Source organism: Antedon mediterranea, chromosome 4 (genome assembly GCF_964355755.1).
Source record: "Antedon mediterranea chromosome 4, ecAntMedi1.1, whole genome shotgun sequence".
NCBI lineage: Eukaryota > Metazoa > Echinodermata > Crinoidea > Comatulida > Antedonidae > Antedon > Antedon mediterranea.
In genome coordinates, this window is record NC_092673.1 from 19783878 (window position 1) to 19807699 (window position 23822).

Below are 23822 nucleotides of genomic sequence, written 5' to 3' on the forward strand. Positions count from 1 at the left end.
ATTTCCAGGTGCCTAAATTAAGATTAGTAATAGTAAACCCACTACTCTAATGGTGACTCCTCTTCTAATAGTAACCCACCCTAAAAAACAATCAAAGAATAACAACCCAGGGTTACAACTAGAAGATTTACGGTAATTGCATTATAAAAATATGTCCTAATTCAGTTAATATATATCATTTATATCACAATATAAAGCTTGCAACCAATACAATATTTCATATATTGATATGACAAATATATTGACATGATAAAACAATTGTAAATAAGTTAAAAACGAAAATGGGTTTATCAATATTTTGCTTATTGGACAATGTACAACTCCTCCTAGAGTGGACCATTTAGATTGAATTCATGTTATGTCATGAAGTTATGATGTCACCACAGAGAATATGCTCCTAAATTTAAAATCGACCTTATATAGAGCAATAAAAACAAATGTACAAAAGAAACTCTGAACTCAGAAATGCAATGCAAAGCAATTTATTCTTCCTTTCTTAGCCTTTATAAAATATGTCATTTGAGATGGAAGTCTAGAAATTGTTAAAAAATATTTCTGAATTGAATAGAGCCCATTTTGTTAGCAGTTTCTTTCACCAGGTTCTCGATACTCAAGGCATAAATGTTGGAAGATTTCTCTCTCATCTTTGGCTGTCAGCAGTTTATTCTATGAAAAGAAAATAACAATTAATCAAACATATCAAACAATAGACAATTAATCAATAATTAAATCAATCAATCAACAATCAAGCAATCACTGTCTCCACTTAAAGACGAAATGTATTTTGGATTAAATTATTTGCAATGAGATAATACCATTAAAATATGAACATAAAATTTTAAATTATGAAAAAAAAAATAATATTGAATACCGTTGTTTTATCATACAATCCATGACTTGTTAATATCATATTCTTTTCCTTTCTTGAATAATCACGGATTGACCTTATAAACATTCTAGATCCAGTCCAACCCAGGAGTGCAAATGGGTACTGACTCGCAGGAACAAAAATCAGGTCCACCCTCCTTGCAAAGAAGCAATTGGTAATAGTTGTGTCGGACTTGTTGATTGGTTGATCTCTGATTGATTGCTCTCTGATTTGTTGATCTCTGATTGATTGTTCTCCGATTGGTTCATTCAAACATAGAGCATTATCAGAAATGTCCTTTTCAGTACTTTGCTTTGCTTTGCTAATGTTGTCTAGTGAATTCTTTTTATTTTCACTATTGACATCATTAATATCTGAAACTGCAGCGGCTGATTTTGAAAGCTTAAAAACACTAAAGCATCTAGCATAATGATCCATGTGGCCTTTGCGAGGCTCAGTTGTCGAATACATCGATTCAGAATAATTGTTTTCTTTCGTACTGGTGTAGAGTAGAAGATTCAAGCTCTTGAGCTTGTTTAGAAGTTTGTGTAGGAGATCAGCTTCTTTGCTTTCTTCTGGATGTGATATTAATAGATCTACATCATGACCATACTCTTTGCCTCTGTAGATTACAAAATATAAAGTGTAAATGTATTTATTCTGGTCCTCAAGCTTTACTGGAAACTGAGGAAATTCGGATTTAGACCCTCCATAGACCCACGGCTCTTTTCAAATAGTGTACCAAGTTCTTTAACATGCACTATATGTACACAGGGCCAATGGCTTTACATCCCATCCCAAGGACGAGGCAATGAGATTAAAGCATCTTGCCTAAGGATGCAATCAGTATGGTACAGGTAGGCTTGAAGTCATGCATATCACATGCTAGTCTGATATTATCATTACACCTCCCTTCACTCTCGGGTATATGCAGCACATGTCGCTATTCCCAGATGGTCTCCCATCAACACCGGGTCCAACGTTGCTTAACTTTTGTGATTTGACAAGAATCGACAATATTTCAACTGTATTTCGTAATACTGAATAAACAGGACAAATATGATCCAATGCTTATTGAATGAGAATCAAATTAATGAATAAAATGATAAATATATTTCAATGCTTTACTGCTCTTTACAATTGAAAATAAGTAAATAACAAAATATGTATTACCTACTAAAGCCTCCTGTGATAGTAACTGTTGTTTCTGGTAGAATACGGACAGCTTCATCACAAACTATTTGTCTAATCAACTCAGCTTCCTTTTGCCTGACAGGGGTATTCAGATCACTGTAGTATTCAATACCTGAAAAATGAAAAAAAAAATTTTATTTGTAAAAGATTAATATGTATTGTAATGTGTGGAATACTGTAAACATAAAGGGGAATTTCCCTCCTTTCCCCACAAGGGAATGTCCCACTGTAGGTGCTGACCAGTCGTGTGCGACCTACTAGTTTTTTTTAAATTTTTTTTATTATATATGTTTTTTTGTATTATGTTCATGAATGTTGTCTTGTATGTGTGTATTACTTAATATTATTAAAAAGATAAAAATGTTGGCACATTTGGCATTTTATACGTATACTACTTGAGCTTGTAAACTATGTATTATTGAGGCAAGTCTAGTGTGTACTGTACATGTAAGTGGTATCCAAACTGACAAGCACCCACTTCTTTTGGTACTATTGAACATTGTAATTGTGAATGAATAAAGATGAAATATTCTCTATAAAAAAAATTTAAAAATTAGATATCCATAAAAGTAAAGTTAACGTTACAAACCAATTTTCTGTTCTCTTGATAGAGAATTAACAAAATGTTTCTTAACATCCTCCAAGGATCGGCACCCTTTATCAAACCACTTCTTAGCTGTTACTGGCCCACAACCAAAAACACCAGTAAACATCTAGCAATGATAAGTGTATTGTTTAAGTTTCCTATTTACAGTACATTTTTCACAGCACTGCTGTCACAGAAGATGTAAAATGAATCATGTTTATAATTACCAGTATAACTTTGTACCATTCACTACCTGCTATTCGTTCCACTTCCGAACAAAAACCCTCGTCTAAGATTTCCTGTAAAACATAACAAAGTAGTATTTGGTTTAACTATGGTATAATTCTATGCTGGAGAATAATCATGTCTCCAAATTTTATTTTAGCTAAAATTCGGCAAAATACTTCAATCTATTGTTAATGCAATCCCAGAATATAATTCCATACAATAAATAAACTGTTTTGTATCAAAGCCCCTGGAACTACACTTGGTGATATACATAGAAATAACTACAGTAGTCTAGTTTCTACACTGAAATTAGTAAAAAGATAAAATATTTTGGCACATATGGCGTTTCATACGTATAATACTTGAGCTCACATTTTTGTCGTTTTCAGGTGGACCAACATAAAAAAGACAACATCAACTACACGGAAATCCAAGAAATAACATTCTTTCAGCACTCCCCATTCAGTCAACCTTTTTAGAACATTTTTATGATTTTCACCTGTATAACTTGTTTGCAATGCTGTCCACCTTTTAAATCTTTTAAATTCTCGACTTGATTCATCATTTTAATTTCACTTGGATATGCTTTGAGGGCAGCAGTCGCCTTTCTGAATGCTAAAGCTCGGGCATTATTTTGATCATCAGTTAAAAATTCTGCATGCTTCTCAAGAACTTCCAATGCATCCTGTGAAGAGACAAATCAAATTATTATTTTTTTTTCTTTTTATATATTTAGGCAAATTGCCAAGGATAACCATTTAAGCAAATTCATTCACTATCCTTCTGAAAGGTGGCAATCCTGTTCACAAGACAAACATATACACAAGATGTTATACATTAACAAAGTCTTATTACAAGCCTTTGGGAGTGGAGTTATAAATTGTCATCAGAAAAAATCCTGACACTGGCAGGACTTGAACTCAGGACCGTTGGATTGCTAACCAAGCATCATAACCACCAAGCCACAACCAATCAATTATGTTGATATCAAACTGCGCTTACTGTTAATTTGCGATTTGGATGGTGGAAAGGAGTTGACCTCTGACATGCATACTTAGCATTCTTGTATTCAGTTTTCTCGACATTTCTTTCATCAGTACTAGATTCATTCTGTAAAGCAAACAAAAATGAAATTATGTGTATTTATTTATTTATTCAAGATCCAACAGTCTAAAGAAAAACACCAAAACAGGATTGCCGTAAAATATACATTTGATTTAATTAAAAAAGGATAAGGAAACAAACAAATTTATATATTAATAAATTAAAAATGACATTAAAAGAAGAAGTACAGATGTTTACAGAAGTTTATTCAACAATTAATAATAATTATTAATTATTTGATGATTCTAGTACAGTAAATAAGGTATTTCGCCAGTGTAGCATAGCAAAAAGCTATACAAAACAACCTTATTGCTACACATTTTGAAAATTGTGTAGCAAAAAATACTATACAAAACTATGTTTCTCGACCTAAAAATCAGCTTGATTAGCAATATTGCTAAACAAAATTTTTAAATGAAAATTTTCCCTGATAAATGTTCATCATCTTACCTTATCTTCATCCTTTCTCTCTGATGGCAGCCTGTATTTGTCTGTAACTGGAAGTGCACTTTCAGTTTCCATGCAGTCTACAAACCATTGCATCGATAGTATTTCACATGAGGATGGCACAGTGAATACTAATTTATCAGCCACATGTTCTAAAACCTCATTTTTCGTCTTAAGCTCAGAAACAATGTGTGTTACATTTTCACTAAAATAAAAAAAAAACAATTTTAAAATCATTATTTTAAAATAAATTTCCTTTTAGTAGATCTGCACGTAACAAAACAACGAACTCAATCAATGTTTCGAACTTTATAATTCAATGTATATCATATTAATATATTCAGGCGATCCGGTACGAACCGACTCGAACTTTGTGAAGGTTTCTGCCTACCTCATTATATCCGTTATCTCAAAACCTTTCCTGCGCGCTAACTTTTTCATGTGTTCTAATCTTAGCCTCTGAATTCTAATTGGAATTATAAAAATGGTAACATTACGGAATCGTATACTTGAAATGTCAGTCGAAGTTTCTAGTTTTAATTTCTTCTTTTTATGGGATAACATTGTAAAACACTTTGTCAGGTTAGGTTATTATTTTTGTTTATGATGGGCGCTGCCATTTTTATCCTCGTACATGTATTGTTTAATAATTTAAATAGTTTTATTTCTTTTATGAATTTATAAAAATAATCAGATTATTAGAAATTAAAAATATATATCTTTTTTATTTATTTTAAAGATTTGAATAAATATAATTAATTTTAACAAAAATTTGCACAATACATTCAACTTTTCTTTGTGTAATACAATTTTAACATCCATGTTTCGCTCGTCGCATAGTGTAGCGCCATATTCTTAATTTAAATGCAGATAAGAACCATCTTAAGCCTAAATTATTACAAAATTTGGGTATTTTATATATTATTAATGTATGTATTGACAATAAATTGACTTACTTTTCGCATTAGTCGTTTTTGTAGGCCTAGTTCCACTTAGCTCTAGTAATCCACAGTAATTGCATGGGATACAATGCAGTGCAATTGCGTTTTTAAAGTTTGTAGGTCGTTTCGGCCTCAGGCAATCTGCTTTAGATGGATCCTTTAGATTACAGTGCAGTAACTAACAGGATTTAAAGTTAATATTGCTGGGTTTTTTTTTCATTTTTCATTAGGTAGTAGTGTACTGGCATTTATAAATAATAACAACCGCAACAAAAATGAGCAAAAGTAATCCACAAAAAGACCCGGCTGCTGCGAAACCTGGATTAAGTGGTGTTAAAACAACTAACTTTTTTCGTGTATTCAACTTTGAACTTTTTGTCAAACCTGTAAGTTGTTCAAGGCTGTGTAAACACATCATTGATTGATACAACCGATATTCTTATTTGTTGGCCTGTTCCGTTTTTCTTAACTTTTTGTACACTGTATTCAAATACTGTCAATATTTACTTGCTATATCTAGAATAACTTTTAGGCCAGAGGTAAATAAACAATATCACTTAAAACCTTTATTTGCTGAAGAGATTTACTGTTAACGGTCTGAGGTATTGCATTCCTTTTCAGAACAAAGTGGTGATGGCATTTGGCTTAGCAGCAATAACTGGTTGTGTGTGTTATATCGCGTATATGAATGCAATGAGTGAGAATAAACAAGACAAGCTTTATGAACAATATAACCCAGATGGAACTACAAGAATGCGCAGAAGCACCTCAAAATGGGATTGAGATTTACATTACCGGGCTTACAGAGTTATTTATAAACCTTGTATAATATGGATGAAATATACGACGTAAAAATGAACACACCATCCTCTATAAACACAAATATAATATACAAATGTTTTTCTAATTATTTAACATGTAGAATCGTTTTATGGTAACGACAGTTCGTAACAGTGGCACCAGGGACACGCACAAAGTTATGCGCGCGTTAAACAGTTGATATCATCTAGGCCTACACGGTACGTCTTTTGCGCCCCTCATGTGTAAATATACACATAGGACCACCAATTGTGTATATCATTTATACGTCACAGAAGTGTATTACTGTACTTTAAAGATACTATAAATCTAATAATAATATGCCATGATGCAGGCCTACCGTAATAAATGATAATGCTGTATTAATATAACGTTTAAAACAAATCCACAACGTTATTGCAACATATATTAAATCACATCTATATGACGTTCGTTATTATTGCTAAAAGTAAATAAAAGATTTTATCACGAACATGTCGACTTGTAATACACTGTTGTATAACCCAGTTTAAACAGAACATAATACCTAAAGATGTATTGTCCCTTGAAACACAAAAAATGAAGGTCAAAATATTCTAAATTTAAATTGGCCATATCAAAGCAATATTAGAGTTATTCACTTTAAGTCGAAAATTCGAGCCAAAAACAACAAGTTTACGTAATTAACAGGTGAATTAATTTGATTACATTTCGCCTGGAAAATCGTCGCGAGCGAATATAAACAAAGATTTTTTTTTTTTTTTGTAACCATATTTAATGAGGGTGATCCATCCAGCTATTGCTGATCATTAGGGACCCTCAGAGCTTCACAAGACAAACATATACACAAGATGCTCTACATAAACAAAGTCTTATTACAAGTCTTTGGGAGTGGAGTAATTTGGCCCTTAGAAAAAATCCTGACATGTGACGGGACTTGAACCCAGGACCCTTGGAGTGGTAGACAAGCATCATAACCACCAAGCCACAACTCCACTCCAAACCACGAGTATGCATTATGAATGATGCCAATTAGGATTGTTTACAACTTATCACGGTTGCCAATAGGGTAGAGAAGGTGTTTTCACACAGATCGCAAGGAAGTTTTTATGATACAGAGTAGCCAAACAAGCTCGTTGCATTATGAGATAATGTTTTTTAAAAAACCGGAAAAATTAATGTTTTCACTTATAAAATGACAAAACAAATGGTTAAATTCAGCAGCCCATTTGACTATTTTTTTGCTTTGAATTACAGTTTTTTAGGTAAATACATTTTTTTCCGATCCGATTTTTGGTAAAAGTGAACTATTAGGCCTACTATTAGGTGGTAACATTAAATGGCATATTCAACAAATTGTTTAAGAATTATTTTTACAGGGGGACAATACATTTTTAATTTCAGCCTACTTCTTCCTATAAATGCGATGTTATGACATATGGCATTAATAAAGTTGTTGCGTAATGATGTCTACCACTATTAAGCATTGTTAAATTGATGATAAATAATAGATAATGTATTCCCCTCCTGTCTATAGAGTTACGCACGCAGCCAATTTATTATGTTAAAATACTAATAGCTATTTAAACACATCGATTTTGTTTGATTAGTAATTTAGTATTAAAAACAAGCTATTAATAGAAACTTAACATTTCTAATATTTGCGTAACTCTTTAATCCAAATAGTGAAAACACGTTCTTGACAATAAACTCATTATCGCAATGCACTGTGACATACTTTCTTAAACCTCCATTGAATGTGTAACCGTAGCAACAGTAAACAACAACCAACCGATTCGCATGAGTACGTCATAAGGTCCGACACAAAAAAAGGTTCGATAAAGTCGACAGGATTAACTCTACCCATTGAATTCGAGAAGTTGTTTCTTTTAATTGTAATACTGTCTAAGTTATTTCGGTATACATTACTCAATACTCAATCGTCTTCAATTAATTATTTTACGTTGTTAAACTTGTTGCTGATATTACGTCATGGAGAATTATTAATATGACACATGAACAACGTTCGTAACTTACGATTTCTACTTCCACTCAAGAAAAGATGGGTTCAGATCGCCGGATCGACCACATGCTTCGTATTGCGTAAGTATTAAAATCAACCATTAATGCCTGATACGGTAATTAAGTAATTGTGAGGTGTTGTAAACAATATTATACATAACAAATGGAATATTTTTTTTTTGTCTTATGTAGGATCGACCCACTTTTATTTCTTCATCAATAAAATGTTCGTTTACAATGAGTACATTGAGCACATGAGTAATGTAATGATACAATACAATATAATTGACATTAACTAACTTTCAGTACAAAAAAATTCCTCTATGTTATACACTCTTTACACGTTTTTCAATCCTTAACAATGTACGTATAATTTACCACAGAATTCTTAATTTTATAACTCTTTTTATCTCTTTCAGGCAAGTTATATTTTACTTTACCTAAATATCAATTTTATAAACGTTAATTTTATACCTTGCTAAATTGTTACGGTCCATATCTGACCACATTTTTTTTGCCTTTTCTTTATTTATTAAAAACTCACAATTGATTATATCTTCTAACTCCGCAGTGAACATTAACCATGGACATTTTTTAACAAGTCCTAGTCTGTGTTTGACTTTATTTTTATAAACACAGAAAGTTAAAATGGAAAATATTTCATTAATTTTGACATCATATTTTCCAAGTAAAATTTTCTCCCATGTAACTTCCTGAGTAAATGCAAAACATAACATAACAAATGGAATATTATCATATCATATCTTGTTTAGTGTATGAAGCTGTCATAAGTAGACGGTGAGAAAATGATTCGATGGTGATTTTTTTATTTGATTTGAATTATTTGCATCTCATTAAAAAACATGCACAGTTCATACGATTTAAATTTAAAAAGAAATTTACAGACTTACAGGATAGCCTATGAAAGTCCCGACGTGGGACTTTATTTCCAATGGGGTCCTCAATAACCAATTTAGAAAAGACAAAAAAAAAATTACAATACATAAAACATGCTTAAAAATACTAGTACATTTAAATTACTGTACTTACCGTTGAATCACTATCACAGGTTCTAATTCTAAGATAATCTTTAACTTTTATTTTAAAATGTCAAATAGATTTGCTTTGTTTTATTAATATGGGCAGGGCATTAATTATCATTGATATAGGCCTATATTTATTATGAAGAAGTGATGTTTTAAAATGGTTAGGCTCACCTTCCAACTAAGAATTCAATTATGACAATGGGTTTTGCTTCAGGCACTTTGAACAAAACACCTCACAATAAAATAAAACCACAACAGTCAACTCATCCGACGAGCTAGGAAATATATATATTTGATCAACTCCACCACCACAACTTTCCGATACTATTTGTGCGTGTATTATACATAATAGTAATAATATCAGCGGCCGTACCCGTACGTCTCAAAATGCTACCAACATACTCGCGTATATTTTTCGCGTGAACAATATTGGTCGCCGCATGTTACACAAAATACATAGTTAATTCCAATAATGTATGCAACTAAAAAGAGCATTTAGGGGTATTTTATTAATAAATGTTTACTATACTACGTTTAAGTTGTTTGCCTTGGGAAACCATAATCGGCATGATATTGGTGGCGTTGATTATATTGGTTGCCATTAACTCATTTTCATTAAACTGTTTGATCAGGTTTTGGGTATGTATACTTAATTGAGGTGTATTGATATTTTCACAAGAATTATCAATAATCCACACCGAAGTGTCGCAAATAGGGCCTACAATCTTTACGAGCGGCATGGTCATCGTTTGTGAACACGTGCAATGTGATGGGTAGGCTACGAACAATTGGGCTATTAATAGATAAATTCTATTTCGTCATCAGCCTATGTCGCTACGGAGTAGTACGAGAGAGAGTACCGCGCATGCGTATGCTAGTTGTACCGTTCATGTACATGCTGCTAGTCATTTTCACTTATCAGATAGAAGAATAAATTTCCAAACTACAGTTTTTCAAAGTTTTTGTAGAATTTCCATCTAGACTGGTCAATTCAGATAAGTATATAGACACTATATACTTGTATATAGAGTTATCGTATAAAAGGAGGGACACATTAAGACCGCTATTAAGCACAGACCTCAAAAATGCATGTTTAAGAACAAACAAACCTGAAAGAATGTTTTTTAGAACAGGTTATTTCTTGTTTTCTCTATGGAGAACAGTGATTATGTTATGCGCGATTTGAACGATTTGCGCAATTTGAAATTGCGCAAAAAAAATCCTTGCGCAATTTGAATTGAAACATGTGTTTCAAATTGCGCAAGCAACGTATTAAATTGCGCAAGTAATCTGCAAATTGCGCAAGGTTTTTCGACAGATTGTGAAATCATGCACACCCATATTTTTATAGTAATTTCTAAGAATGATTCAAAATTAAAGATAAATATCGCATTTCCTTATTTTAGTAGTGCAAATATTGTTATAAGTTAGCATACCGTCGAAGAACCGACGAAGGAAAACGAAGCGGTGGTGTTACACCAGGCGGGCGCGGCGCGGGCGGCCGGCTATACTACTCTAGCCTAGCTAGGGTCTGGACTACTGATACTGACTAGGTTACATGGCCTAGCTTAAACTAATATTAAAAACTTAATTTTTACATTTATTTTGATTTATTTCAAGTTACAGTGATAATATTATTTAATTGTAATAATAAATGTTATGTATTTATTATACACATGTTATCTTCGCATTTATTATGTTTTATTTTGAGTTATTTAGTTTCCAATAAATTATTATAATACCGATTGTCTGGTAGAATTTTGTTGCGCAATTTGAAAATTTACAGTTCGTTTTCAAATTGCGCAAAGGTGTCATATTGCGCAAGAACTATCTTGCGCAATTTACAAATTGTGCAGCGCAATTTAAAATTGCGCAAAGATTTTCTTGCGCAATTTGAAATTGCGCAAGTTGATTGCGCAATTTGAAATTGCGCAAAAAAATCCTTGCGCAATTTTAAATTGCGCAAGAATTCTTTGCGCAATTTCAAATTGCGCAAGGATTTTTTTGCGCAATTTCAAATTGCGCAAATCGTTCAAATCGCGCATAACAATTACATTTCTACTACGCCTAGGTCAAGCGAGGGTTTTCCCGCCGGCGCGCTTCCCGCCGTAGTAGGCGATGAAGAGACGGACCCCCCGCTATCGCCAACAGCGAAGGGCTCATCGCTTGTAAATGTGTTAGCTGCAATGCAGCGTAGTATGACAGAGACTAATACACTGTTGGGCGAGCTTAGTAGAGCCAAGCCTATTCAATTGTCTTCAAATGAAGCAATTAACACACCAGCTTCACAGGAAGCATACACACTAGCTTCACAGGAAGCATACACTCCAGCTTCACAGGAAGCATCAAATACTGCACATGCAGCACATACCTCTAATGATAACTCAAATAATCACCCCATATCGGAGGACGAGGCCTTGAGCATATTCGGAGGGGATGAATTTGAAGAGGCTGAAGAGGTGGAGGAGGAAAATGTAGACTCCATCCTTAATCTAATAGATACGTCCCTATGTGTTGACAACACTGTTGGGCCTGACATATCGGAAAAAATCGCAAAGATAATAAATGCTAAATTTGAATCTGCACTGAGTCTAGATAAACGCAAGGCTATCATTGAGAGATATAAGATACCGGGAAATCTAAAAGAAGTATATGTACCAAAAGTAAATGACCAAATTTGGAATGGACTGAAGTCTTTTAATAAACAAAGGGATCTGCGTGTAGCAGCCCTACAGGACTCAGTCGTAAAGGCCACAAGTGCCATTGCTATTTGTATCGAAGATATGCTTAAGGCGAAAGAATCCAAAAAGGCTCCTGATTATAAGCTAACAGCTACCCGCCTGTACTCTGTAGCCCTCTTGGGTTTTGTCAACAAAGAGTTATCGTATAAAAGGAGGGACACATTAAGACCGCTATTAAGCACAGACCTAAAAAATGCATGTTTAAGAACAAACAAACCTGAAAGAATGCTATTTGGCAATGACTTAAAACAGGTTATGACTGATTCAAAACTGGAAGGGAGGATTATGAAAAACCAGGGACAAGTAGGCAGATATGCCCCATACACTACACAGAGAAGGCCTTTTTTACCTCAGAGAGGGTACAACCCTCAGACATATCGACAAAACTATCAACAACACCAGGTAAATCCCCACGCCAGCGGACAAAGGGGACAGTCCGGACAGTACCAGGGAAAAAGAGGCAGGATGTTCAAGAATTACCGGCGATAGATTCACAGGTAAAGGCACACTCTGTGTTAAATGATCTTAAACGATACTTAGACTATCGAGTAGAACATTTTGTTGGTGGCCAATTGAAAAAATTTATAGAAAAATGGCAAGAACTAACTTCTGATCATACAATCCTAAATTCAGTGAAGGGTGAAATAATACAATTTTTAAGTCCTCCACCACAAACCATTACACGTCCATCAAATTTTATTGCAAAGAATCACATCAACTTAGTAGAACATGAAATACAGACACTGTTAACTAAACGTGTACTGGTTAAATGTGCATATGAACCAGGGGAATATGTATCTCCAATTTTTTCAGTTCCTAAGAAAGATAATAGGGTACGCATAATCTTAAATTTAAAATCACTAAACAAATATATTGAATATAAACACTTTAAAATGGACACAATCAATACCGCATTAAGTATGATAACGAAGAATTGTTGGATGGCCTCTATTGACTTAAAGGATGCATATTATAGTGTGGGAATACACAAGAATTCTCAGAAGTATCTAAAATTTCACTATCAGGGAGAACTTTATAAATTTACAGCATATCCAAATGGTCTTTCCTTTTGCCCACGAACATTCACCAAACTTTTAAAACCACCACTTAGTTTTCTGAGAAAGAGAGGACATATTTTATGTGCCTATATTGATGATTTACTATTAGTAGGATCCACATACAAGAGATGCGTTGATACTATTATGGAAACAATAAAGATGTTTGATAATTTAGGTTTTGTCATACATCCTGAAAAATCAGTTTTTATACCTACACAAAGTATCACATTCTTAGGTTTTAACATTAATTCAGGTAATATGAAAATTAATTTGACAAGTCCAAAAATTGATCGACTTACTAACTGTATTACCAGGATATTGGCAACATCTACTCCAACAATTCGAGAGATAGCACAGATTATTGGGTATATGGTGTCAAGCTTCCCTTCTGTACAATATGGTAAATGCCATTATCGGGCAGTGGAGAGGGATAAGATTAATGCTTTAAAGACAGCCAGAGGAAATTTCGACTCTAAAATGTGCTTGTCGTCCTCGGCTATTGAGGATCTACAATGGTGGCTGATAAACCTACCACAATGTTTTAATGTAATTGGACATTTAGCAATTGATTTAACTATTTACACAGACGCCTCTCTTTCTGGTTGGGGGGCAGCAATGGGTGAAGCCGCTACAGGTGGTCATTGGACAGTAAATGAGAGAAAATACCATATAAATTATTTAGAGCTATTAGCTGCATATTTTGGCCTGAAATCCTTTTCCAAACAAGTTCTAGGTAAACAGGTAAAGCTCATGATTGACAATACTACTGCTGTTTCCATTATAAATAATATGGGAACATGTCACAGTGACCCTTGTAATGATATTACACGGACAATTTGGGCATTTTGTGAAAGTAATAATATTTGGATTACTGCAGCCCACATACCAGGAGTGCTTAATGTTACTGCTGATTTTGAATCTCGAAGACAGAATATAGATACAGAATGGATGCTAAATTCTAAAACCTTATGTGAGGTTCTAACGAAACTTAATGTTCTACCCACAATTGATTTATTTGCATCAAGACTAAATAAACAATTTGATAAATACATCTCTTACAGGCAAGATCCATATGCAACAGATATTGATGCGTTTACAATATCATGGCAAAATATATTATTCTATTGCTTTCCCCCTTTTAATTGTGTTCTCAGGGTTATACAGAAAATAATACAAGACAAGGCGCAGGGAATTCTAGTAGTACCAGATTGGCCATCCCAATCGTGGTACCCCATGCTGCTGGGGATACTCAAGGAAGCAACACAAATTCAACCGGCACCAGACCTTCTGTTGATGCCAGCACAACCGGGATTGATTCATCCTCTACACAAGAAACTACGACTGCTCATATGTCATGTATCAGGAGAAGCTTATTATCAAAGGGATTTACCTCAGGCACAATAGAGATCATACTAGCATCGTGGCGAGCAGGAACAAAGGTTCAATATCAAACTATGGCTAACAGATGGTTTGAATTTTGTGAGAGAAAAAATTGTGACATTATTTCACCACATGTGACATTACCACTTGAGTTTTTATCAGATATGTTTAATTCAGGTTTATCGTACAGTTCTATTAATACTGCTAGAAGTATGTTGTCTTCTCTTTTTGCTGTAGGTCAAGAGTATGCATCTTTTGGTCAATTACCTATTGTGAAACGCTTTATGAAGGGTATTTTTGAATTAAGACCATCTTTACCAAGGTACAGTTATACATGGAATGTCAATGTTGCCCTAGATTACATCAGAGGGCAACCATCAATCAAAGAATCATCGCTGAAAGAAATATCACAAAGATTGGCGTTCTTATTGTGTCTTTTAAGTGGTCAAAGGTGCCAGACGATATTAAATCTCTCGATTGCAAATATGGAAAAGAGTGATCATAAAATTGTTTTCTATGTAACTGAAAAATTAAAGCATACACGGGTTGGCTCACATCAAAAGCCATTGGAATTCAATGCGTTTCCATCTGACAAAAAATTATGCATTGTGTCTTTGTTGACAGAATATCTTTCACGTACAAGTGTTTTTCGCCAGGATAAGGCACAGCTACTGTTAAGTTACATTTCCCCACATAAGCCGATTTCAAAGGATACAGTGTCCCACTGGGTAAAGAAATTCATGTGTAATGCAGGTATAGATACAGTCCAATATAAGCCCCATAGTACCAGATCAGCCTCAGCTTCTCATCTTCTAAATAAAAATGTTGACCTAAACAACATCATGAAGTCAGCTGGTTGGGCTAAGGAGGAAACTTTTCAGAAATATTATAATCGTATAGCACCTCCTACTTTTAATTATGGTACTGCAGTTCTTGAGTCATGCTCAAGCGAGAAATGAAGTGTTATTGAAACCATGTTTGCATTGTTTAAAGTTAATGTTTCTTATAGTTACTATCCAAAGGTATGTTTTACAGTGTTATTATACCTGAATGTTATTTTTCCTGTAAGCAGTGTATAATACATGAAATACAGTGATTTCAGTTAATTATTTACAGACTAAAGTATCGTACTACATAGTTTTGTGGTAATAAAGTGTTTTCTATTGAAAGAATGTAAACGACTTGAATGACTGTTAATTTGTTTATTAATCTGTTTTTCCACCGTTTTGCGAATACTGGCTCACTGTGCTCTAAAGTCTCGTACTACTCCGTAGCGACATAGGCTGATGACGAAATAGAATTGAAAATTAAACGAGACTTACCTGTAAGTTGAAGTTTAATTGTAATTCTATGAGTCATCAGCCGGGAGTGGAGGAGTTGTACGCCCTCCCTTACGTAGGTTGGCCCTGACCCAGACTCCTCCACTCTCCTCACTGAGCCTGTATTCTGCTCTAAAGACTGGCATACGCATGCGCGGTACTCTCTCTCGTACAACTCCTCCACTCCCGGCTGATGACTCATAGAATTACAATTAAACTTCAACTTACAGGTAAGTCTCGTTTAATTTTCAATTAAATATAGAGTGATAGCCTTAGTACGAATGACTAGAGATCGCAGATCTATGTAACAAGTAATAGTGGATATTTCATTGTGTTTCTTATTTATATAGCTTAATTTTTTTCTTAAAGATGCATTGTTTCCCCAACATCAAAAATGAAGATTAATAAAATCAGACTTTGAATACGCCATTTTGTAGTTAATCACTTCTGTAGAAAAAAAACCTCGAAAATGTTTCACTTCAACCAAAAACTCTTTGGCTGACAGCCAATTTGACTATTTTTTTGCTTTAAATTACAGATTTTTAGTTAAATAATTTCACTTCGATTCAATTGTTGGTCTAAGTGTTTGGTTTAAAATAGCATATTCAACAAAAACATTTAAATTCAGGGGGGAAATACATCTTTAAAAGTCTTTGAATACGCCATTTTGTAGTTAATCACTTCTGTAGAAAAAAAACATCGAAAATGTTTCACTTCAACCAAAAACTCTTTGGCAGACAGCCAATTTGACTATTTTTTGCTTTAAATTGCAGATTTTTAGTTAAATAATTTCACTTCGATTCAATTGTTGGCCTAAATGTTTGGTTTAAAATAGCATATTCAACAAAAACATTTAAATTCAGGGGGAAAATACATCTTTAAAAGTTAGCGATTTTAAAGTGAAGTTATAACTACCAAAGCTAAACTTTCCTTAAAGTGATTTTATAATGTGAATTTTAATTTAAATGCTGTCAGAATGGTCTGTTTTTGCTTGGTTAACAAACAATCATATATTTTAAAAACTGGTGGTACTCCAAGTACTCTCACTTGCACTGATAGTGTTGCCCGAAAGCTCTGCTACTTTTTCTGACTGTTTTACTTTATCGTTTTGATTTAGCTTTTTGCTTATTAATTTTATCCATTGATTTTCAACCATCTCCATTGAGATCCAGGCACTGATACCCGCAGCATTGTAATTTTTTCAGTAATTTGTCTTTGGATTTATAAACTGGTGGTATATATAGTATTTGTAATATTGAATAAAAAACAAAAGTTAAGTTAACAACAACAATCCTTTAAGGTTGATTGCGTTAGGCCGCGGCAGTCATAGTAACATAACACAATAGTTTACTTAAGAATACTTTGCAAATAGGATTTTGTTCATTATATATTTTACAAACAATAACACGACCTTGCCGCCGTCAAAAGAATTGAGTGTGTTCAAAATGCACTTGACTAGAAATTTCGGATCATTAAACATGGTGATCTCATTCTCAAACGAGATAGGCCTATCTATGGTCCCGAAAATGAATTATTTGCATCTCATTAAAAAACATGCACAGTTCATACGATTTAAATTTAAAAAGAAATTTACAGACTTACAGGATAGCCTATGAAAGTCCCGACGTGGGACTTTCTTTCCAATGGGGTCCTCAATAACCAATTTAGAAAAGACACAAAAAAAATTACAATACATAAAACATGCAGCACTAGTACATTTAAATTACTGTACTTACCGTTGAATCACTATCACAGGTTCTAATTCTAAGATAATCCTTAACTTTTATTTTAAAATATCAAATAGATTTGCTTTGTTTTATTAATATGGGCAGGGCATTAATTATCATTGATATAGGCCTATATTTATTATGAAGAAGTGATGTTTTAAAATGGTTAGGCTCACCTTCCAACCATGGAGTAAAACTTTACTCCATGCTTCCAACCTACTCCATGTTCGAACTAAGAATTCAATTATGACAATGGGTTTTGCTTCAGGCACTTTGAACAAAACACCTCACAATAAAATAAAACCACAACAGTCAACTCATCCGACGAGCTAGGAAATATATATATTTGATCAACTCCACCACCACAACTTTCCGATACTATTTGTGCGTGTATTATACATAATAGTAATAATATCAGCGGCCGTACCCGTACGTCTCAAAATGCTACCAACATACTCGCGTATATTTTTCGCGTGAACAATATTGGTCGCCGCATTTTACACAAAACACATAGTTAATTCCAATAATGTATGCAACTAAAAAGAGCATTTAGGGGTATTTTATTAATAAATGTTTACTATACTACGTTTAAGTTGTTTGCCTTGGGAATCCATAATCGGCATGATATTGGTGGCGTTGATTATATTGGTTGCCATTAACTCATTTTCATTAAACTGTTTGATCAGGTTTTGGGTATGTATACTTAATTGAGGTGTATTGATATTTTCACAAGAATTATCAATAATCCACACCGAAGTGAATCGCAAATAGGGCCTACAATCGTTTGTGAACACGTGCAGTGTGATGGGACGAACAATTGGGCTATTAAATAGATAGATTGATAGCCTTAGTACGAATGACTAGAGATTGCAGATCTATGTAACAATAGTGGATATTTCATTGTGTTTCTTATTTATATAACTTAATTTTTTTCTTAAAGATGCATTATTTCCCCAACATAAAAAATGAAGATTAATAAAATCAGACTTTGAATACGCCATTTTGTAGTTAATCACTTCTGTAGAAAAAAACCTCGAAAATGTTTCACTTCAAGTTCAACCAAAAAATCTTTGGCTGACAGCCAATTTGACTATTTTTTTGCTTTAAATTACAGATTTTTAGTTAAATAATTTCACTTCGATTCAATTGTTGGTCTAAATGTTTGGTTTAAAATAGCATATTCAACAAAAACATTTAAATTCAGGGGAAAAATACATCTTTAAAGTTAGCGATTTTAAAGTGAAGTTATAACTACCAAAGCTAAACTTTCCTTAAAGTGATTTTATAATGTGAATTTTAATTTAAATGCTGCCAGAATGGTCTGTTTTTGCTTGGTTAACAAACAATATATATTTTAAAAACTGGTGGTACTCCAAGTACTCTCACTTGCACTGATAGTGTTGCCCGAAAGCTCTGCTACATTTTCTGACTGTTTTACTTTATCGTTTTGATTTAGCTTTTTGCTTATTTATCCATTGATTTTCAACCATCTCCATTGAGATCCAGGCACTGATACCCGCAGCATTGTAATTTTTTCAGTAATTTGTCTTTGGATTTATAAACTGGTGGTATATATAGTATTTTTAATATTGAATAAAAAACAAAAGTTAAGTTAACAACAACAATCCTTTAAGGTTGATTGCGCTAGGCCGCGGCAGTCATAGTAACATAACACAATAGTTTTGCAAATAGGATTTTGTTCATTATATATTTTACAAACAATAACACGACCTTGCCGCCGTCAAAAGAATTGAGTGTGTTCAAAATGCACTTGACTAGAAATTTCGGATCATTAAACATGGTGATCTCATTCTCAAACGAGATAGGCCTATCTATGGTCCCGAAAATTCTAAATTGACTAATTGTTGCCCGTGTAGAAGGCACAATGGCTGGAGGAAATGCTCACAATTCTGACACTGATGCTAAACATGTTCTACCGATGCTGAATGTGTTGCGAGCTAAAACGGTTGATGAAAGATCTGGTTATTTTCCAAGGTAGGTAAAGTCGACAGTTATTGCTGATAAGTACATATATCGTGAAGATTGTAGAATCACATGTGTTTTGATGCCAGGCAGAGGAAAATAAAATAAGAAAAAACAACTGATTGGGAAAATCAAGAATGTGCAAAAAAAGTTTCGGTTATCTAAAGAAAAACACAGGCCTACGACTATAACACATGTTCCTATTTTGTTGGGGATCGGAATACGGACACACTGAATCATCCTAAAACCTTAACCTCCAATGAGAGGGATCAAAGTAACTCTAAACTAAATGCCATGGTAACACACACAAACACAAAGACATTTCGTTCAAGTCAAGTTTTAAGATTTTGAGAGAATGTTTGAAGGGAATGTCTTCCGACGAAAGTAAAGTGTCATTTCCAAACATAGTTCGTGTTAATGCACCATGGTGGTCGAATCTAAGGTATTTGTTACGTATAGGCCTATCTCTATAATCGTCAATTTGCAATTATATAATTGTTTTGTTAGATATTCTATTGTGTAGCTTGTCACCTTTTCACGTTTTACGGTCACGCTCCAACGTTTGCCCCCATAGGTTACTAAGGGCATGCATGACTATTCACGTTCATGTATTTCTTTGGTTTACATTGTTGAGTATCAATATGTCTTTTTCGAAATTTCTCAATTTTAAGAAGAGGCTATTATAATGTAAATAGTGTGATTGTGGACACAATATTCATGTAATCAGTATTATGTTCAGTATTTTAGGATTTGTCAACGTTTGCAATTCATTGTTTGACCAGAACCATATATTATGTCAAATTCAATATACTAGAATAGTTTATGTTTCTTTGGTAACTTTGAAAGAGGCAATGTCCGAGCTTTTTGCTCTCTGTAAATAGTGTGGAAACAAATAGGCCTATATTCATGCAATCAGTGCAATTCGTTGTTTGACCAGAATAATATGTCAAATTTAATACTAGAATTCATTTTTGTTTCAATTTTAATTAAGGTTTTTTTACATTATATGATAACAAACATCTTTTTATTTTTGCAGCATTTCTGGAGGCGGTCAACTAAAATTCAGCAATAATAAGAAAACTGTACGATCTAAACCTCAAATGGATTTGACCTCGGCGCCCCCAATAAATCTCCCTGGCAACGCTTCCAAACAACCAAAATCAAGGCAGCATCGTAATCACCAAGTAAGAACAAGTAAAAGTGACTCCTTCCCGACAACCAACAAACATGGTAAGTAAAATTCGTTCACTATTAATTTCTCGAATGGATATGATAAAAAATACTTGACCGATTAAGTTACTGTTTTACGATTTTTTAAATTCCTAATAGAAAAAAAAAGGTTTAAATATTGTCCCCCAAACACATGAACAAATGAAGATTAATTTAAAAAGACTTTGAATAGGCCATTTTGTAGTTTTAATCAAGTGAATCACTTCCGTAGAAAAAAAAAAGCGAAAACAATAATGTTTTCACTTAGAAAAAGACAAAATGAATTGTTTAAATTCAACCAAAAACCCATTGACCAAACCCAATTTGACTATTTTTTGCTTTAAATTACAGTTTTTTCAGGTAAATAATATTTTTTTCGATCCAATTTCTGGTCAAAGTGGATAACTATTATGTGACATTAAAATGGCATATTAAAAAAAAAAATTAACATTACATCTTTAATTTAGGCAAATAAAATTCATTAAATATTAATTAAAATGCACCACAGGAAAATTATTTATTATTTATTTGTTTGTTTTAGGTATTTCAACGCGTCCGAACAACTCTGCTCCCGAAACACGTAAAACTGCTGCTAACATACCCAAGGAAAATGAAAAAAGGGAAAACTTTCCAAAAATGAATACATTTGTACAAGGTTATTGCATATTATATTATCGACTTCTGTGTATATTTTCATTCTGAAAGTTCTTAATCAAACGTTTGTTTGTAATGAAACTATGGGATATTAACTTTAACGCATTTTTTAACACAGAAAACGTATATGGTTTGACTACAGCACAACTGGCGTTTCGAGACATGCCGAATGGAAAGAATTGGGCTAGACAACTAGCAGGGTTACAGCAATCAAATAAATATCTGAGAGCAGAGTAAGTACAATAGAAATGTGTTATTTCCACCACTTTAGTACAAAATCACTTTAAAGTGTAGTTAGTCCTAATCCCCCATCTCAGGATCCTTTAGCTCTTTTTCTAGACTCCTTTGGAAAATGTCTGGATTCTACGTGTTTTTCAGTGTTATACACGATTTTGTAGTAGTTTTTGTAACCAAACTAATTGTATTCTTATATCACGTTAGGGGTTCGAAGGACAAACTAATTTTACGAAAACATAAACCTGAAAAGTCAAACCTGAAAATTATACCACAAACTCAGACTCCGGAAACTGATCACGGGCAAAAGATAGACAAATACGAAGCACACAAAACTTTTCCCAAACTAGACGTATCGAAAATAACAGCCAAAACTGATAGCGGACAAACTGTTAAAAAAACGTTAAATGAATCAACAGAAACGTCACGTTCGACAGTGCGCACATACGACCATTTGCTAAGGAAACGAGTTCGAACAAGATTAGCTGCTAGAAGATTAGCATGGACAACATTTAGACGGAAAAATAAACATAAAGCTCAGATTCTAAGCCAGAATAATGTGAAAACAGAAAAACAACTTAATGGTGTTTATGCAAACAATAATTACAAGATGCAGCGACAGGCACGGGTGCTGAAAAAAGTTGAAGATGTCCAGTACAACAAAGTTCAAGATATAAACGAAGAAATAACCAAGCGTGAAATGATGCGAAATCACAGTATACTAGCTCAGCGCGAACATTTAAAGTTACTTCGTGACAAATTCGATGCCGAACAAGTTAAACGTTTTAAAAACCAGTACGTGTCGTGGAAAAGTGTTGAAACTGATCGTTTAGCAAGATCAAGCGAAGCGTATGGACTACCTGAGAATATTTACGTTGATAGATACAGTAAAGAATTACAACCCGTTGCGGCTAAAATACCCGCGAAGAAAACATTTAAGTTAATGGCAACACGAGTTAGAAATATTCAAAGATTTCGGCTTATTTTGAACCCTAAAACGACCTCTGACCCTGACAAAGTTTTAAAGGTTTCTGATAAATTGCTAGTTGAAGGTATTGATACTGTACAACTTCCGTCGACAGGTAAGTTATCAATTTTGTTTTGAATCACTGATATTGTTTTATTACCTCCGTCCAGGTGGTTATGATGTCTCCCTGTGGTTTTGTTTGTTTTGTTTATTGTTTTATTTTATCATTTTTGTTGTAGATGGTGATCAACAGAAACGTAAAAAACCGATCAAAATTCGTGCAGTAATAGGTTCCGCTAAGAGATTGATATCTTCAAATACAATTGGTATGTACACACAATAAAAAAAATCAAATGAGGCTTTGATACTACTGTACTCTAGGTTCTAGACCGAAATTAATAAAAAGATAAATATTTTGTCATATATGGCGTTTCATACGTATAATACATGAGATCGTATTTTCAAACAAATATCGAAAGGCGGACTACCATAAAACATGTCAATAAATACAGAATTTGGGCAAGTCTACTTTGATACCATTAGTGCATAAATGTGTTACATTCAACAGTACATTCAGGTCAGACTTATAATAATCCAATGAAAAACAAGAGTTTCATCATTTTTATCTTTCAGATGCAATAAATGAACTATCAGAAGGCGAATGGGATGACCTATCTTCACTCGATATTTCTGATACTGAAGAATTAGATAAAAAATAACATTCTAAAATGTAGATGGTATAACTAGACTTAAAAATAAATACTCTACTGGGTCAGTGTTACAAGAGTTGGTATTTTACTTGGGTAGCTAAAATTCAATATATAACTATATAACTTCAATTCTTTTCTGACGACAATTTTGGAAAAAAAGATTTTACAAATTAAAATTTGTTTCCTTTTAATCATCATGAGTTTATTTACTAAATTGTTCAGTGGATAATTGTTCCCCTTTTTTGGGCACAGTTTGTTTAGTAACAACATTATAGTAGGTCCATTGTACACACATCTAGCTAACCATCTGAGTGATCTGAGTTCCAAAATAGTTATGGAGAAGCCTGTTATTATATCAAATTGTTTTACTTTAATATAGGATTAATATAATATACACATTTTCTTACTATTTAAGTTACTATTTTTCCATGCATACTACATGGCACTCAATATGTGAGGAATCCAAAAACCAAGGAGTGCTTGTATTGCCAGTGTTAGACCCAAAAGGAGAAGGCTAGTCCTCACAGCGCATTGAGAGCTTGCTTATATGCGCTATATAAGAATGACATTTTATTATTGTCATCAATACTTCTACTTCAGAGGGAA

General features: G+C 33.5%; 3 protein-coding genes across 7 annotated transcripts; 2 read left to right on the top strand and 1 right to left on the bottom strand.

The window, feature by feature from the left end:
* Window positions 1-492: 492 nt before the first annotated feature.
* Window positions 493-15889, bottom strand: LOC140046821 (DNA nucleotidylexotransferase-like). Of its 3 annotated transcripts, none has more exons than XM_072091548.1 (9): window positions 15736-15889; window positions 4431-4632; window positions 3879-3986; window positions 3376-3561; window positions 2876-2947; window positions 2652-2775; window positions 2042-2174; window positions 872-1490; window positions 493-666 (listed from the first exon to the last, which is right to left on the bottom strand). In XM_072091548.1, the coding sequence occupies exons 2-9, from the start codon at window positions 4521-4523 to the stop codon at window positions 580-582; spliced, it is 1422 nt and encodes a 473-aa protein (XP_071947649.1). In that variant the 5' UTR covers window positions 4524-4632; window positions 15736-15889; the 3' UTR covers window positions 493-579. The 3 variants fall into 3 exon arrangements, with proteins under 3 accessions (XP_071947649.1, XP_071947647.1, XP_071947648.1); XM_072091546.1 differs by lacking the exon at window positions 15736-15889 and adding an exon at window positions 4819-5033; XM_072091547.1 differs by lacking the exon at window positions 15736-15889 and adding an exon at window positions 4925-4997.
* On the top strand, window positions 8148-23822 carry LOC140046822 (uncharacterized). 3 transcript variants are annotated; one of them, XM_072091550.1, is made up of 7 exons: window positions 8148-8269; window positions 20479-20672; window positions 21193-21306; window positions 21424-21538; window positions 21747-22621; window positions 22746-22832; window positions 23140-23822. In XM_072091550.1, exons 1-7 carry the CDS (start codon window positions 8229-8231, stop codon window positions 23223-23225), a joined length of 1512 nt encoding a protein of 503 aa, XP_071947651.1. In that variant the 5' UTR covers window positions 8148-8228; the 3' UTR covers window positions 23226-23822. The 3 variants fall into 3 exon arrangements, with proteins under 3 accessions (XP_071947651.1, XP_071947650.1, XP_071947652.1); XM_072091549.1 differs by lacking the exon at window positions 8148-8269 and adding an exon at window positions 19330-19454; XM_072091551.1 differs by lacking the exon at window positions 8148-8269 and adding an exon at window positions 20088-20129.
* LOC140048081 (uncharacterized) lies at window positions 14066-15441 on the top strand. Its single transcript, XM_072093087.1, has one exon. The coding sequence runs from the start codon at window positions 14383-14385 to the stop codon at window positions 15370-15372; it is 990 nt and encodes a 329-aa protein (XP_071949188.1). The 5' UTR covers window positions 14066-14382; the 3' UTR covers window positions 15373-15441.